The 18,841-nt window shown below is 38.5% G+C and overlaps 1 protein-coding gene across 1 annotated transcript in view; it reads right to left on the minus strand.

Annotated features, from left to right (window-relative positions):
• Positions 1–1,216: 1,216 nt before the first annotated feature.
• Positions 1,217–18,841, minus strand: part of LOC107584616 (protein hinderin-like) — a 31,826-nt gene continuing 14,201 nt past the window's right edge. The window contains exons 5-10 of the mRNA XM_016271328.1: positions 17,318–17,427; positions 16,895–17,179; positions 15,259–15,363; positions 14,529–14,647; positions 14,305–14,413; positions 1,217–1,533 (exon numbers count right to left, since the gene is read on the minus strand). Of these exons, the coding sequence (XP_016126814.1) occupies positions 1,326–1,533; positions 14,305–14,413; positions 14,529–14,647; positions 15,259–15,363; positions 16,895–17,179; positions 17,318–17,427 (936 nt within the window). The 3' untranslated portion in view covers positions 1,217–1,325. The remainder of the gene's footprint in view (positions 1,534–14,304; positions 14,414–14,528; positions 14,648–15,258; positions 15,364–16,894; positions 17,180–17,317; positions 17,428–18,841) is intronic.

Raw genomic sequence — 18,841 nt, forward strand, 5'->3', positions numbered from 1 at the left:
TGCAACTGGCAGAATCAGGGTAATCCTTTATGGAGAATGTAGAACTCATGAAGGACTGGTGTCAAAAGTTTTCGCTGCACCTGTTAGAACTGTCTGCTGTTTTCTTCTGTTCTGCGATTCCATGCGTCTGTCAGAACTCTGATTTGCTTCACTGCTTCTTCAAACACTGGGGGGGGAAAAAAAGGAAGAAAAACTGCACTAATCCATCAGACTCTCAGCAACTCATCAGAAAGAGTCTGAACTTACAAGGAACAATGCAGTAAAATGGGGTTTAAAAAAAAGAGAAGGAAAAAAATACATTTTCAGACATTTTGAGCACATTTGAGCGTGCTGGGTGGTATCTGTGGATTTATGCCAAGCTTATCACGATGAGATTGAGTTGTATTAGCAGTCGGAGTATTGCTGCAGCTCTTGCCCTGTTCTTAACTCCACCTTTCTCTGGTCCCTAGACTATCTTTTGTAATTTTACTGAATGACGCGTTTCCGCTTAAGCCCAGTAATAAAGCACAGTGTAGAATAAAGCAGCATTATGCTTGTCCCATTTCCTGCTGTATGTCTATACAAGCCTTTTTATGAGTTGTTTTTATCTCTTTCTCTCTTTTTATGGATTTGTGGCATGACTGATGTACACTGAAACCACTTCAAAGGCGGAGGGTTTACATGCACACACACACGGGCGCATCTCTGAAACTTTCTTTACAACACTTCAGATCAAATTAGACCAATAGCCCTAGAGCGATGTTTGGCTGAATCCCATGGCATATACTGATGCTCCCAGATCGAGTTTGAAGTATCAAAGCATATACGCCGTGTATATTGGAAAAGCAGGGGAATAGGAAAGTGAGGGGAGGCTTTAAAAACGGCCCTGTAGAAAAAAAAAGTGTGTTAATATATGCAGAAAACTCAGTGACTCATGATTATTGTGGAAAACACAGCACTGCCTAGAAATACATCTTAATGACTAGTCACTCGTATGAGAATGTCTCGTTTCCTCAAGATGACAGTGGGATACACGTTACAGATCACAGCAACTGTTCGTGAGAAGCTCTTTAAACGTATACGTTGCCAAGTTAGTTCCTTGGAAAGCCTGTGGACTTTAATTGAGCTGCTGCCCAACCATCTGTGACTGAATAAACAACACCATTAATTAATAAACATTTTATTAAGGCAAAAATAAACCATTTATTTATTATCTTAAAATTAAGACCATAATTATTTCAAGACACTAAACACATTTAAAAGGCAGAATTAAGAGCTCATGAATAATTAATGATCATTCAAATCCAGTTATTCCAACAATCAACCTGAATCGCCTTTATAACTCTTCAACAGATGAAAAAGATGTCTTCTAAGATCTCACTCTCCTCCAGGTCTTGCAGAGAGGACCGACTGGGGCCAAAATGAGAGAGAAGGGTCTTCTGAGAGGACTGAGGGGCAACGGAACTCCTCCGTGATGACTGATTGATTCGGTACCTTTCTGGGTTGGATGCAGGGCTGAAAATGTCCAACAGCTCAATCAAAGAGTCGTCCAACCTAACAATGAACAGAAAAAAGAAGGAAAAAAACAGGACTAAGCGGAAATGTCATATAGTTGTTTTATACACCAAAACAGAAGTGGACAAATGGGATATAAAAAAAAGCATGACAATTTACATATCACTCAGAATGCTGTACATCCTCAGATTCCCCTACATAAAAACAACATTATTGTTGTTGTCTGAATAGACAACAGAGTTCACAGGCTTTGAAACATGTGGCTTTAGGGTGCATATGAAGATTCCTAGTTTGGAAGGAAAACTGAGCGCCGAGCAAGGAGATAAATAGATAAAAGAATAAATAAACAAAGAATAAGCTAATAAAGATTCAACCCCTCAGTCGAGGTGCTTAATAAATTATTCATCGAATACAGACGCGCACATTTCAGATATGAAACATGAATTCTTAAAGCACGCGCCACTGACGCTGCTAACATAATTCACTGCTCATTCTAAACAGCATTGATTTGCATCCATGCAGCAGAGGGGATGAGTGGGTATTCATACAGAGATGTGTGTGTGTCTGAGGGATCTCAGCTCCTATGAGAGGCAGAAAACGGTGTCATCCACTGAGTGCCTCTGACATATGAAAGCAGTATTTGCTTCACAGCCATGATAGCGGTGATTATACAGGATGCTGAGACACATGCCATCCACTATTTCCTTCGTGTCTGACACTTTTTGGGTCTGAAATCATCAAAGTATCAGCTACACCTCAAAATGTTTCCACAGAAAGGTAAATAGAAATTAAAGGTTGTCAATGTCAAACTTCCATACTTCTCAGGAAACACATTAGCTTTGTTCTAAAACCTAGCTGCCTTCTAAGACAACATTCTACCTGAGATGGAACCTCAACAGAGATTGATTTGGAACAATTAATAGAGACAGCAACTCCTCATATAAGGATAAAATAGTTACTTTTAATAAGACTGACCTATTTGTTGTGTACTTTTTTTCCGCATTAAATGGAATATATGCACTTAAATCTCATCTTGCCCATCATATTGGATTCATTTTTTCACTGAGCTTGACGCAATGCATTCTAGTACTGCCTTCACCAGAAAAAATCTTGAATTTATTAAGAAATATTAAGCTATTAATGCTGCCTACCTTTTTGGTCTAACCTTATGTTGAAAGGGTATCTATAATACTGTTTGGATAAGCATCACACTAGATTTTGGAACAGAGGTAGTAAATCAGTCACTCAATAACAGTATTCTTGCATTCAAATATGGTACATCAAGATGTCATTGGTTCTTGGGTGTCTCATAACTGACCGTCACTGACATCAAACCAACACTGTTAATTTCATTAACGAAAACTATGATGAAAAATATTTGTTGATGACCTTTTTTCCTTGACAAAGACAAGATGACACCAACATCATTAAACTGTGACTATATCAACATACAATATTGCTGACGAAAAAAGACGAGACTAAAATGTAGTTGAAAAAATGAAAATAAAACATAAATCAGGAAACTAGATAAGGGAAAATAAGCCATGTGTATGAGTTGATATTCTCTTTATTTGTTCTTATAGGTGAAAGTGCAATAATTCTGATGAAATTTCTCAAATGACAACAATCATGAACATTAATCGCAATTAAAATTGAGCAAAATAATTGTGATTATAAATGTAACCATTATGCAGCATGACTAAAATATGACGAGTTTTCATTGACTAAAACTAGACTAAAATTGTCAGACTTTGTCAATTAAAACTTGACTAAACAAAACAAAACAACAAAATAGTTCGACTAAATATGATAAAACCTAAAAAGGACATTTGACAGTTCTAAGACTAAATTAAAACTATTAAAAAATTAAAACTAAGGGACTATTTTCAGAAGAACATAGTGAATATAGAAATTATTTTTATGGACTACTTTTAAGGTGCAGTCATTTCTGAGAACTTTCACAGGCAAAAGAGTCAACTGTCAATAATTTAGCAATAAAGCAATGAAGACAGAAGTCACTTTCAAACCAAGAATCTTTCTGTTTGATCAAGGCAATGAATCCGTGTGACCAACTTGAACCCATTGCGAAATCAGCGTAGGAAAATATTTTACCCTCACGCGAAATTACTGATCACTTATTGAAATAACTGGATTGTGCCAATGACATTTACAATGGTAAATTGTCATTTTTGAAGCTTACAACCCAAACACTTTTCATTGCAAGAAAAAAGGCAGCCAAAACATTCTTCCTGCAGGTTTGAAACAACACGAGGATGAACAAATGATGACAAACTCACTTTCAGGAGAGCTATCCCTTTAAAATCTAAAATTATGCCAACTTCTCCCACCTTCACACTGTCTATTTCTGTTGACCAGGTGAGGACTGAGCGAACTGAAGAGCAAACTGGTGAATCTTTGCACAGGTAAAGATTAGTTTTGAGGCTGATGGATTGATCCCCAGAGTGTTGAACACATGTTCACACAGCCAGCTCGGTGGGGTTCCTGAGCACCTGTTCTCCCTCATGCTGGGACTGATGAAGGTGCCCTAGCTCTGGAAGACATCCTGAATTGTACCGCTGCCAAAGATCGGAAACCCACCGTTCCCTGAGGACTACAGACCAGTTGATCTCACTTCACACATTGCGAGGACCTCTGAGAAGCTGGTCCTTAGATAGACCACCTGGACCCAGGACAGTTCTGACCCTGGACTCTAGAGGCAGTAACCATTCAACATTAGCAAACCCAGGGGCGTAATTTCCACTGGGGACAGGGGGGACATGTCCCCCCCACTTTTCAAAATCACGTTTGTGTCCCCCCCACTTTCAAATTCGTTTGTTATGATATTTAACTGCACGCCGTCATTGCCACGGAGGAGCAGGACCGAGCAGGGCACAGACACGCGCGTCCAGGAACGTTGCGTGCACACTCTAAAAATAGCTCACTGAAAGTTCTAATGAGCAGGTATCGCGGTTGCGGTACAGTCAGCGATGAAATGCCAGAAGCAGCAACAGATTACTTTAATGTCATCATGGATGAAAAGAAAGAAAGAAAGAAAGGAGATGTGAGTTGGTTGATTCAGTAAATTAGCTCAGGTCAGGATAATCATATTTTCTGTCTACACCTGTTAATGTTAGCCTACATTGACTGAGCTAACGTTAACATACACTGTTGCTAGGTAAGCTAAATATTTAATGTAGAACAGTGGATCCCAAACTTGGGTATGTGAGGCGACAGAGGGGGGTACGCGAACAAAATGCTGAGTTTTGCGGTGTTTCGTAAACGAATCGTTCATGAAAGTCATTGATTCAATGATTCATTTATAAATACAGCCACTTGCTTAGTTACTGAATGAACAAATGACTCGATGACTCACGCATTAACAACTGTCGGTTTTAGTATTTAAAATAATCACTTTTCACTTTTTTTAATCATCATTGCATATTAATCTATTGAACTTTTTTTTTTTTAAAACTAAGGGACTATTTTCAGAAGAACATAGTGAATATAGAAATTATTTTTATGGACTACTTTTAAGGTGCAGTCATTTCTGAGAACTTTCACAGGCAAAAGAGTCAACTGTCAATAATTTAGCAATAAAGCAATGAAGACAGAAGTCACTTTCAAACCAAGAATCTTTCTGTTTGATCAAGGCAATGAATCCGTGTGACCAACTTGAACCCATTGCGAAATCAGCGTAGGAAAATATTTTACCCTCACGCGAAATTACTGATCACTTATTGAAATAACTGGATTGTGCCAATGACATTTACAATGGTAAATTGTCATTTTTGAAGCTTACAACCCAAACACTTTTCATTGCAAGAAAAAAGGCAGCCAAAACATTCTTCCTGCAGGTTTGAAACAACACGAGGATGAACAAATGATGACAAACTCACTTTCAGGAGAGCTATCCCTTTAAAATCTAAAATTATGCCAACTTCTCCCACCTTCACACTGTCTATTTCTGTTGACCAGGTGAGGACTGAGCGAACTGGAGAATCTCTGCACAGGTAAAGATGAGTTTTGAGGCAGACGGATTGATCCCCAGAGTGTTGAACACATGTTCACACAGCCAGCTCGGTGGGGTTCCTGAGCACCTGTTCTCCCTCATGCTGGGACTGATGAAGGTGCCCTAGCTCTGGAAGACATCCTGAATTGTACCGCTGCCAAAGATCGGAAACCCACCGTTCCCTGAGGACTACAGACCAGTTGATCTCACTTCACACATTGCGAGGACCTCTGAGAAGCTGGTCCTTAGATAGACCACCTGGACCCAGGACAGTTCTGACCCTGGACTCTAGAGGCAGTAACCATTCAACATTAGCAAACCCAGGGGCGTAATTTCCACTGGGGACAGGGGGGACATTTTTCAAAATCACGTTTGTGTCCCCCCACTTTCAAATTCGTTTGTTATGATTTTTTAACCGCACGCCGTCATCGCCTCGGAGGAGCAGGACCGAGCAGGGCACAGACGCACGTGACCGCGTCCAAGAATATCGCATGCACACTCTAAGAATAGCTCACTGAAAGTTATAATGAGCAGGTATCGCGGTTGTGGCACAGTCAGCGATGAAACGCCAGAAGCAGCAACAGATGACTTTAATGTCATCATGGATGAAAAGAAAGAAAGAAAGAAAGGAGATGTGAGTTGGTTGATTCAGTAAATTAGCTCAGGTCAGGATAATCATATTTTCTGTCTACACCTGTTAATGTTAGCCTACATTGACTGAGCTAACGTTAACATACACTGTTGCTAGGTAAGCTAAATATTTAATGTAGAACAGTGGATCCCAAACTTGGGTATGTGAGGCGACAGAGGGGGGTACGCGAACAAAATGCTGAGTTTTGCGGTGTTTCGTAAACGAATCGTTCATGAAAGTCATTGATTCAATGATTCATTTATAAATACAGCCACTTGCTTAGTTACTGAATGAACAAATGACTCGATGACTCACGCATTAACAACTGTCGGTTTTAGTATTTAAAATAATCACTTTTCACTTTTTTTAATCATCATTGCATATTAATCTATTGAACTTTTATTTTAAACATTAATATTCTATTTATAAAGATGAAAAATGCATTGGAAAGTAAATTTAGGGGGCAAATATTGTCCTTTAATGGAAAAGGTGCAGTCTAAGTGGAAGAGAGGGGGGGTAGGCCTAAGCAGAAATGCCTCAGGGGGTACTCCACTCTAAAAAGTCTTTATATTTTCAGGTACAGCAGTTAGTTTGAATCCTTGAGCAAACCTACATATGCTGTACTATACTGGCTGCTCTGCCTACTGCCATCAGACAAACACAAGAGCTCTGGTCCAAACCCTAGAGCTGTCTTGCTGTCTACTGCATGTATGAGAGGTTCTGATCTGAAACAACCAACATAGGCAGCAACTTCACATACCATATTAAGCGCACCGGAGACTCGACTCACAATTGATTTCAATGCTGTGTTATTTTTGGTAATGTTAATAAAATGTTAACTAATATTTTCAATCAGCTTTAATACTTTTAATATTTTCAGATTTCTTTTTAAGTTTTACTAATTTAGTTATGTGCTTTGTTAGTTTTATTAGTTTTTTATATCTATATTTTTTTTTTAATATCTATTTAGCTTTATTTTTATTTCAGTTTTAGGTAATTTAGTATGTCAACATTTTATTTCAGTTAGTTGCCATGGTAGCATTTCTAATTTTCCTCCTCTTCTTTGTGGCCACCCTCATGATACTTCCAGATGCAGCCCTAGTGAGAAGTCACTACATTGCACATTTCCGATTCTTGAAACCCAACTGCATTTCAGCGATAGCATAAAACAGTTAATGTAGACTTCCACTCTTATACTGTGTTTGCACTGTTAACTTGTCAACCCATATTCCAGTAATACATACATAATCATGTCTCATTTCACTCCTGCAACTTTACACTGAATGTTTCTGTGTACTCACTTTTGATGTTGCTGTTATTTTGTATAAATGAGTTTTCTTAATGAAATTACTTTGCAATAAATATTATGTTACAAGAATTATGATCATAACTAACAGACACAAACAACATTTGCACTTTATCTGTCAGGTATGTTTCATTTGCTAGTGATTACAGAGCCAGTTACAAGACTGTTTGAGAAAGAGACTTGCTCAATGAATGTCAGTATGCAACTACATACATTTACTCACAATAAAAAAAAACTGTAACAAATATTTCATGACATCATAATAGATCAAGCTGCTTAATGTTCTTTTGCTTTTAAGCCTGAAACTTGAATCTAGGCTTAATTTATATCCAGTGCTATAACAATGATAGTAATGTCCAATCCGGGAATCTCATTTTGTCATTTTGTCGAATGACAATCGATTACCATCCGAAAATTCTTTTACACATTTGCATCAGAGGGAAAGAGAAAGAGAAGAAGGAGAGCTTACATTGAGGGTGGATGGCTGATGGGGTGGGAATTTGGTAAGGCTCCCTCTTGAAATGTGAGAATTAGCATTTTTATTTGTTGATTTATTTAACGGACAGGCCTCTCAAACAGCCATCCATCAACGGACGACACTGCCGATATGAATAATGCATTTCTTACCGCCGGTCACAATCTATAACAAGGGAAGGGGTAGGTGTAGTTTGGGCGGGGGAGGGGGATGTTAGGGTGTTGGTAGGAGGAAATTGCCGGAGAGAATGCTAATGTGTTTGGCAGTCATATTTACCCAAACGCTTTCATTGCTTTTCACAAGGTCCACTGGTGAATGACCATGAGACATTAATATCACTTAAGAGGAGGTTTGCTAATCCCAAATGCTATCTGTTCATTCAACGGATCAGTAGGGGTTGGGAACAGAGTTCAAGATGCCTGAAATAGAAAAGTAAAGGTGAACGGTACAATTGCAATATTTAAGTCATTTAAGAACATTGAAGAGAACTAATGAACTATTAAAATAATACAAATATTTTCAAAAATGAATATATATATATATATATATATATGGGAAACTTGGAACTAGTTGTCATTGCAGTTTTGTATACATACATAAATTGTTAATTATTTGGTGTAAATTGTCTGCTGTTTATTAAGACTTCATTTTAAATATGTCTAAATTTAATGTAAAAGCCATCTGTGTATAAAATGTAGAAGTTTTTTGCTTGGTGGATTTCTTTTTAAATAATGCAAAAGTAAAGAATATACTAAAATCTCTACAGGTTAACTCATTTTGCAAACATGGGCATAAAAAACTCCTACTCACATCAATGAGAGCGAGGAAGAGTAAAATACAGAGAGAGGGTGAAAGAAAGAATCAGGTTCTACTTCAATAATTCCAAACAAAAGACAGTTTATCAGTTTCCAGACTCCAGTTATTTTACTGCTCTCATTAAAAATGTCTGTCACGCCTGAGAGCCCAAACAAATTTGTATATGATACATTTAAAAATATTATTTAATATAGAATAAATAATTTAGTTTTAAAAAATGAAAGTGACTTCAAATCAGTGAAGCTGTCTTCACAAGAAGCAACCAATTGCGATACTCTTTTTGGAGAGTAGGCTGAAGTTTTTTGCTTGGTGGATTTCTTTTTAAATAATGCAAAAGTAAAGAATATACTAAAATCTCTACAGGTTAACTCATTTTGCAAACATGGGCATAAAAAACTCCTACTCACATCAATGAGAGCGAGGAAGAGTAAAATACAGAGAGAGGGTGAAAGAAAGAATCAGGTTCTACTTCAATAATTCCAAACAAAAGACAGTTTATCAGTTTCCAGACTCCAGTTATTTTACTGTTCTCATTAAAAATGACCGTCACGCCTGAGAGCCCAAACAAATTTGTAGCCCAAACAGTAATATAAAAATCCTAAAACGGCAAATACAGACAAAACTGTATGTCAATTTTCTTCCAAATCAATAGTAAGCTGAAGACAGGCACTAGCCATGAACAGGAGCACTGACATTTCTCACTTCGCCTCCATCAAACCAGCCCTGAAAATTTTAATAAGATATACAATTAAAAAGAAAAAAAAGTTCCCCTTGTAAAGTGAAGAGCAGTTTACAAAAGATGGCACAATTCTGCACAGGTTAATTTAAAAAGGTGGAAGTAATTTGTAAGGAGGACGTGGTTTGATAAGTGTATTGTTTTGATGACTCTTGCAGAGGTTGTGGAGTTTTATCAGTCTGACTGCATAATTCCAACTTGAACAAGATTTTTATATTTCGAAAGGAAATGTGAGGAGCTTCCCATGCAAAACACCATCACAATGGTAAGGCTTTTTTATATAATATAATTAAAATATATAGATGCTTCGCCTCCATCAAACCAGCCCTGAAAATTTTAATAAGATATACAATTAAAAAGAAAAAAAAGTTCCCCTTGTAAAGTGAAGAGCAGTTTACAAAAGATGGCACAATTCTGCACAGGTTAATTTAAAAAGGTGGAAGTAATTTGTAAGAAGGACGTGGTTTGATAAGTGTATTGTTTTGATGACTCTTGCAGAGGTTGTGGAGTTTTATCAGTCTGACTGCATAATTCCAACTTGAACAAGATTTTTATATTTCGAAAGGAAATGTGAGGAGCTTCCCATAAAAAACACCATCACAATGGTAAGGCTTTTTTATATAATATAATTAAAATATATAGATTTATATATATATATATATATATATATATATATATATATATATATATATATATATATATATATATATATATATATATATATAATCTTTTTAAAAATGTTATTATTAAAAATAATTAATTTACATTAATTAATTATATTCATATACATTTTCTAAATGTTTTTAGCACATTGTTAGTTGCTAAGGCATTGCTGTCTGGTTTCTAAGGTGTTCTAGAAGGATGCTGAACAGAGTCAAAAGAGCCCACCACAGAGTCTCTATGAACTCAATGTAAGTTTTATAACCCACCATGTAAAAACGTCTAGGTTACTTGTGTAACCCTCGTTCCCTGAAGGAGGGAACGGAGACGTTACGTCAGTGACTGACGAATTGGGATCTCAATTCAAAAGTTGCTAAGAAACGTAATAACACACACCTCTCCTCAATCATTCAACTCCACAAATGGCGCTTGAGTTCACACACCCCAAGGATACAGTCATGGCCAAAAGTTTTGGCAGTGACAAATTTTGTGTTTTGCAAAGTTTGCTGCTTAAGCTGTTGTGGTGTTCATTCACATTGTTTCTAGATTATTATGTAGAGTGATCAGATGCATTTTAAATAATTGCTAAAAGCTTAATTGGCCAAATAATTAACTTTTTACAAACAAAAAAAAACTAATTTCACACATTTTCTGACAAAATGACCAGCTAACATTAATTGACTAATCATATCAGCAGCACATGTGAAAGTGTGAATGAGTACTAGTCAGGTAAAATCACTATCATAATAATTAGATTGTAAGAGCAGACTGATTGCTATAAAAGGAGGGAAGAAGCGCTTCTTCCCTTCCCTTCCCTTCTCTTCCCTTCCCTTCCTTGTTAGCAATGGTTACCTCCAAAGAAACACGTGCAGCCATCATCGCTTTGCATCATATTGGCCTCAACATGCAAGGAAATTGCTAAAAAGAATATTGCACCTGAAAGAAGCATTTACCGGATCATCAAGAACTTCAAGGAGAGAGGTTCGACTGCAGTGAAGAAGTCTTCAGGAGACAGACTGAAATTTTGCAGGAAGTACAGGAAGTATTTTCTCTGATGAAGCTCCTTTCCGACTGTTTGGGATATCTGGAAAATCGATTGTTCGGAGAAGAAAAGGTGAAGGCTACCATGAGTCCTGTGTTGGGCCAACAGTGAAGGGTTGCTTTTCAACCAAGGGAGTGTGCTCTCTCATAATTCTACCCAAAAACACTGTCATGAATAAAGAACTGTATCAAAACGTCCTGCAAGAGCAACTTCTTCCAACGATCCATGAGCAATTTGGTGATGATCCGTGCATTTTCCAGCGTGATGGTTGCCAAAACTTTTGGTCATGACTGTACTGCCAATCGAAGAAAACTACCCATCTCAGATTGAGTGACATGTTACGATCTCTAGCAGACAGAAGATAATGATCCATTATCATTTTCATTAACCTGAGCTTTGTTCCCCAGGGCATCTTTTTTCCTTTAAAGGGATAGTTCACCCAAAAATTTTAATTCTGTCATCATTATCTACTCACCCTCATGTCGTTCCAAACCTGTAAGAGCTCCGTTCATCTTCGGAACACAAATTAAGATATTTTTGATGGAATCGGAGAGCTCTCTGACCCTCCCATAGACAGCAAGGGTCCTTACACGATCAAGGTCCAAAAACGTTGCAAGGAGATCAGTAAAATAATCCATGTGACATCAGGGGTTCAACCGTAATTTTACGATGCTATGAGAATACTTTTTGTGCGCAAAAGAAAAAAAAAACGACGCGGATATGCTGTTTACGTCGTTTACACTTTGATTTGAACGAAAACAACGTATCCGCGTGGTGCAGCTGACACAAAAAAGCATACGCAATTTAAATTCAGTGAATACTCTCCAAAATGGCACTAGGGTGACGCGGAGGAGACGAATTGTTGAATAAAGTTTTTTTTTCTTTTGCACACAAAAAGTATTCTCGTAGCTTTGTAAAATTACGGTTGAACCCCTGATGTCACATGGATTATTTTACCGATGTCCTTGCTATGTTTCTGAGCCTTGATCGTGTAAGGATCCTTGCTGTCTATGGGAGGGTCAGAGAGCTCTTAGAATTCATCAAAAATATCTTAATTTGTGTTCCGAAGATGAACGGAGGTCTTACGGGTTTGGAACAACATGAGGGTGAGTAATTGATGACAAACTTTAATTTTTGGGTGAACTATCCCTTTAAGCAAAATCATAGTAATAAAGCGCTTATCTATTGATTTATTGTGAGCTTGTGGGTATTGGCTTGTTCCTCGAGAGCATGTCCCTGCGGCATCAGACCTCGGGCCAGACCTGAGGTTGTTCAGGAGACAGCCTGCCGGCATCCAACCTCTGGCTTCTTAAATAAATAAAAAATAAATAAATAAAACTGTAAAATGACAAACTTCAGTGATTTCCTCAAATCAGGTTTGGTTTTGAATAATGCAAAAGTACCTTCCAGATGGTGGGCAACAATAAAATGTTTACCTTCCATACATCAACTTTCCGTAGTGCTGGTAGGCGTAAACATGGTCATCTCGTTAGAGTTCATGTTTGGTTTCCATGATGTTTTGATTTCATGATGCTTTACCAACCAAGCCAAATGTGTCCTTTTAAAACAAATTATGACTTGCATGTCATATATAAACATCATACGTATATTTGGACTGTCAATTTGATGTTCTATTCTCATCAATTATTTTAATTAACTTTTTTTCTTTATTTATAATTTTCCTACATCTGAGCAATTTAACCTAGTTTAGAGAGTAGAGACTTTACTCAGTAAATATGTGTAACTCAGTAAAATGTGTAACTAAAAATCTTTTCATTGCCTTTATCACGTATCTTTGATTTCAAAGCAGCTTGATGTCACAATGAAACGTGAATCCGGAATGGCCACTTGAAATTCAACAGTTTGACTGTTCATTAAGAGAAACATCTCTTCCCTGGTCTTAGTTCACATTTGGCCCATCTCAACTTCCCTGGTACATATTATGCATACGCGAGTATTCAATTCCCTGTCAGTTCTGACATTCTCTTGGTATGCCACCCACAAATTTCATAGCTGCACACAAAACAGCCTAATTTTGCCAGCCCCTGTAAAAGTTCTGGCTTGGTAATGAAACGTCTGAGACAGAAAGGAACATATTAATGCAAAATATTCACCATAACATATAACAGAGGGGGAAAAAAGGCAATTACTTCTGAAGTCAGTACATTTTCTCCAAGAAAAAAAAAGAGAAGAAATACGGCTTACAAATGACTTACAAATAATCTGCATTTTTCAGAGATGGCACATTAAACGAGACATGCTTATGCTCTCGCTGTGGGGTTGGGGGAGGGAAAAAAGACATGCTGTCACATTAATTACCTTTCTACATTAAAAGAAAACGGTAATGAATTTCCTTCCCTATCCCAGAGTGTGTCTCGCGCTAGCGGTCAGTGATTCATTCACTGCCTCACTCTTTCTCATTAAGCTGAGGGAGGCGTGTTCTCGGCCCGGGCTGGAAGACTCGGTTCAATTACACCTGCTGCTGGGCCCTGCTATGCCAGCTAACGGGACTCCGCTTGGCTCCTGTCAGCCTCAGCACTGGCCGGCAAAAATCTTCATTTAACTCATCAAACAGGCCTTGTACTGCATTCGGCCCAGACCAGCTTCCTCTTTTTTTCCTCTTCCTTCACTTCTCCCTTTTTCCCCTGTTTTATTCAGATTGCCCCTTCCATCACTGCTCCCACCCCTTCTCCTTTTTCACATGCATGCATTAAGAAGCACTATTACAGAGGCAGGGACTCCAAGAACACAATTAATACACAGGCTTGGCCCCTACTGCGCTGTTGAGACAAAATTGCTGTCATTTCCCTCTTTTCACTCCTTCTTGAATTGAACTTGTTCAATTGTATTTACTTGTACGGGTCTTTTCTTGAGAGTTTCCTGAGAGTGGCTTCTCTCAAGCACACCCGCCCCCAGCCATCTTTAAATTGCAACAGCAGCCTCTCTACAAAAAGTGGTAGTTGAGTGACCGAATTGTCAAGTGGCAAAATTAAATGTTATGCTCATCTAAAAATACAGCTGGGCAAGAACTCGACAGGCTAGGATGACTTATATGCCTGTATGAAGAAACCCATCCATGGCATTGGAAAACATGAGTGGACCGTAGACAGCACCCTGAGGGACACCTTAACTCACCTGGAAGCCAGTGGAGTACTGAGAAGGCCAAGAGGAGGAAGAGCAGATGTCCGGATGCTTTGTGGAACCACAGGAGAGGTGGCCATATCCTTCTTGGTAATGGAGATCTCTGCAGGGAGAAAATTAGAGATACTTGAAAGGATGAAATGCAAATTTCCAATTAAGGAGGTAACATAAAAAGCAGAAAGGTATAACATATTCAGCATAATTTCTTGTGGACATACCTTGTGAAAGCTTGGGTGCAGGCTGCTCAATACATGATGTGTATTGCTGTGACTCTACGTTACTTAACGGTTGTTGGACATTTCCCTCTAAAGTGAGTGACTCTCCTTTTATTTCACTACTGAATAAAAGAGAGAGAGAGAGAGAGAGAGAGAGCGAGAGAGAGAGAGAGAGAGAGAGAGAATGAAGATATTGGTCTGCACTACTGTTTAAAAGTTTGGGGTTGCTCATCAAGGCTACATTTATTTGATACAATAAAATTATGAAATATTTCCACAATTTAAAATAACTTTTCTATTTTAATAAATTTAAAAAACAAATAATTTATTCCTGTGTTGGAATTTTCAACAGATATTACTCCAGTCTTAAATGTTGCATGATTCTTGAGAAATCATTTTAATATGCTGATTTGGTGCTCAAGAAACATTTCTTGATGATGAAATCAGTTGGACTGCTTATTATTTTTTTTGATAATACATTTTTTTTTTAAATTCAGGATATTGTGATGAATAGAAAGTTCAAAAGAACAGCATTTATTTTGAATAGAAATCTTTTGTAACATTATAAATGGATTTACTGTCAGTTTTAATCAATTTAATGCACCCTTGCTAAATAAAAGTTTTAATTAAAAAAATTACTTTTATTATTTATTTTTCTTTTCTTTTCTTTCTTTTGTTTGCCATCTCTCCAGCCATTTTCTGCATTCATTGCAATTTTGAAAACAAGCTTTACCTGTGTGTCAGCTGATCCATTACAAAACCTGACTGTGGACCCTCATTAAAACTGCTATCTCCATTTAGGGGTTTCTCAAAGTCTGTTGTGGTCACTTGCTGAAGCCTTCAAAAGAGACAAATTAAAACAATGTACATGGTTCAATTCAAGTTAGGCTGCATCAACAGTATGTGTGGCATAATGTCAATTACTACCGAACATTGCTGGACATATCCCTTGTGGTTACAGAACACTGAACTGGAAAGACTTTCTAGGTGCATGAACTTCTATTTACTACTTTAAAGGGGTCGTATGATGCAATTTAAATTTTTCCTTTCTCTTTGAAGTGTTACAAGCTCTTGGTGCATAAAGAAGATCTGTAAAGTTGCAAAGACTAAAGTCTCAAATTCAAAGAGATATTCTTTATAAAAGTTAAGAGTCAACCACGCCTACCTAAAATGGCTCGTTCTAACACGCCCCCACATGTCTACGTCACGATGTGGGAAGATTTGCATAACGCGTCCCAAATGTTCACGCAAAGAAAGAAGGCATAACTTTTATTCTCGCCGCCATATCGTGAAGGTGCTGTGTTTCGTTGTGAAAGCGAAACTACTTTGTTTGGCCTTCCAAAAGAGGATGATATCCACTTCGTCATGCCTGGAGCTGATCTGTGCTGGTCGCTGAGGAAATACATCAACTTTGCGCTGTGGATCGTCGAATCGGCTTTCACCGTGAACGAAGCAGAGTCCAGCCCGGGGTCGTCACATGTAGTTGCCACAAGCCCGCCCGGGTGCTCCTTCGTCAAAGCTGCAGGCAGCGTCGTTCTCAGCCTCCGCTCACTCTAGCCCGCCGTGTGTGACGCTGTGTTTCTTTGTGAAAGCGAAACTACTTTGTTTGGCCTTCCATAAGAGGACACGACTAGAAATCAGTGGTTAAGTTGTATTTACAACACTGTTCCAGAACACTTCAACCCAAATATTCAGATGTGTGCATCACATTTTATGGAGGACTGTTTCCTGATCCTGGTAGAGTAGACTACAATGCTGACTGTTCTGACTCACAGACTGTAAGTAAGTTTTTTTATATTTAAAGAATTTGTCACTGATGATTCAAACTTGAGTTTTGGGCAGTGTAGAGTAGCGCTTGTTGTTTCTTATTTCTCTGATCACAAATGCAGACATGGTTTTATGTTTATGCGGCACAATGCAACGCAACGCGTAAAAAGACAGTATAAGTTATTATAATCCGTAATTATGTCCCCACTGGATGCAACAAATGCCTCGTTTATAATGGGTTTTAATGTTTTTGTCTCGTCGCTCCGGCCGGACAGGGCATCACAGTATGGTAGGGGCATAACATTCCCGTCACACACTTGAGTTATTCGGCCAATCACAATGCACTGGATAGCTGGCCAATCAGAGTACACCTCGCTTTTCAGACCGATGAGCTTTTGTAAAAATCGACACATTTCAGAAAGGCGGGGCATAGAGGAGAAACAATAATGTACAGTATGTGGAAAATAATGTGTTTTTTTAACCTTAAACCACAAACACATTTCATTACACCAAATACACAAAACTAAAACTAAAACCATGCATTAAAAAAAACTCACTAATGCTTATATTATTTAAACAAATGGTTTGTGCCAGGCTCTTACTTGCTGTACTGAAGGTATGACTGGCAGAGCTGTTGGTTCTGGAACAAAAGTTTCTCTTCCTGTTGAGCCAAACAAGCTCGAATTCTCTCCCTCTCCATCTCCAGCTGTTTCTTCTGCAGGAGCAGACATCGTTGTTTCTCCTCCCAGTTCTCCCGACCAGGTGGTGGCGCTAGACCAGTTCGATTAGCACTACACATGCTGTCATTATCCATTCTGTGGCACTGATGAGAGAACTTGGGTTCAGAGACGCCATGCAGCCTTAGGGCATCACAGGCTGAGGGCTCCCTGTTGGAGAAGCGGAGATCAATACATCCACCTTCAGAATTGTGATTGGTGTGCCTGTCATGGATTTCGCAGTTCTGGACGCTGCTGGAGGGTGCACAGAGCGGTCCCATTGAGAAAGAATGAGTGCACTCCACTGACCCGCCTGTCTCAGTTCTGCTTCCTGATGAAGGGAGGTCCAAGTAAGATCCATCTAAAGCAGTTCCTCTTCCACCCCAAGACCTTCTGGGCACCCCCTCACTGCTAAGAATCTGTGGGACAGGGCAGAGGTACAGAAAGTATACACATTAGTGATGCGCGGATGAGCTAAAACGTCACCCGAATCCGCAGCTTCAAATAAATTATCCACCCGCCAACTGTCCGCACTTATATTTTTCTCTGATTTAGATAACCGCACCCCACCCGCACTTGATCGTCACATTCAGGGTTCGTACGGTCATGAAAAACCTGGAAAAGTCATGGAATTTTAAAACAGTAATTTCCAGGCCTGGAAAACTTTTGGAAAAATAAATAAAACCACAACGTTTTGGAAAAGTCATGGAAATCCATTTCACAATTCTCTGTATAATAGAATTATGTTTAATCAGGTCCTGAATTTGGATGCAGGATTGCACATATATCGCATTACTCATTCCCGCAGCGTTCGACTTTAAAATAAGGGAAATTGCTGCAAAACATTTATTCAATATAGCGTGTAGGTTAGATTAGTAAATAAATCCACACAAACTATGAGATCAAATCAGTCATTTAAAAACAGCGTGAGTGATTCAGCTGTACCGCGTCCTCTGTTTTTGACCTTCTCTTCACATCGGTGAATCTAGAGCTGCTGGACGCTGCGATACAAGACTTTAGCTCGTGTTTTGGTACAGTTGACAGTTGTCACTTGCCTAATCAGTCATTGTTGCATCGTCACAAAAATGTATTTTTCACGTCTTTTTAAGCCACCCGCGCGCTCCAGAGGCGATACTCCTCGCGAGTATCCTCATAAGCACTGTCGGTTTTGTCTTAAGTTAATGTAAACAGTTGCGAAAGGAAACGCATGTGTATCAGTATTGGATCCGTGAAATAGGTCTTGTGACAGCAGCAGCCTAATAAAGCTGTGCCATCTGTCATTAATGTTAATCAAACAACAAAAGACAGAGAAAATCCCTCACTGCTCTTGACTAAATGTATTGTTGAATAACTTTAATATTTTAATTTACAGTTTATTCAATTTCTGTAGCCTATTTAAAACACGTTCATATTTTAGAAAATGTAGTTAATATTTGCATCATTAATGATTTATCTTATCCACCCGCAAATAATCAGTATGCATTTTTTTATTACTTAACCCACCCGATTATCCGCAGCGCCCGCGGATATAACCGCCATCCGCGCATCACTAATACACATCACCTCTGACCATTTAATAATGTGGCCACAAAGGCAGGTTTTACTCAAGGGAGTCAGAGGGGTGGGCTCATCCCAAGAGAACGCAACAACCCAAGGTCAATCACCAAAGAGATAAACATTCAGGACAAAGGAGAATTGTCCACCTCTAAGGGAACAGAAATGGGCCGCTGACTAATTCAAGAGGAGGTCATGGAGCATGTAAACATACATTACTCACAGCCAAGGTTTCAGAGAGGACAAGCTCATTTCCCTTATACAAGCTTAAGATGGAGG

Source organism: Sinocyclocheilus grahami, unplaced genomic scaffold, assembly GCF_001515645.1.
Source record: "Sinocyclocheilus grahami isolate Dianchi unplaced genomic scaffold, SAMN03320097.WGS_v1.1 scaffold61.1, whole genome shotgun sequence".
In the NCBI taxonomy this organism is placed as follows: Eukaryota; Metazoa; Chordata; class Actinopteri; order Cypriniformes; family Cyprinidae; genus Sinocyclocheilus; species Sinocyclocheilus grahami.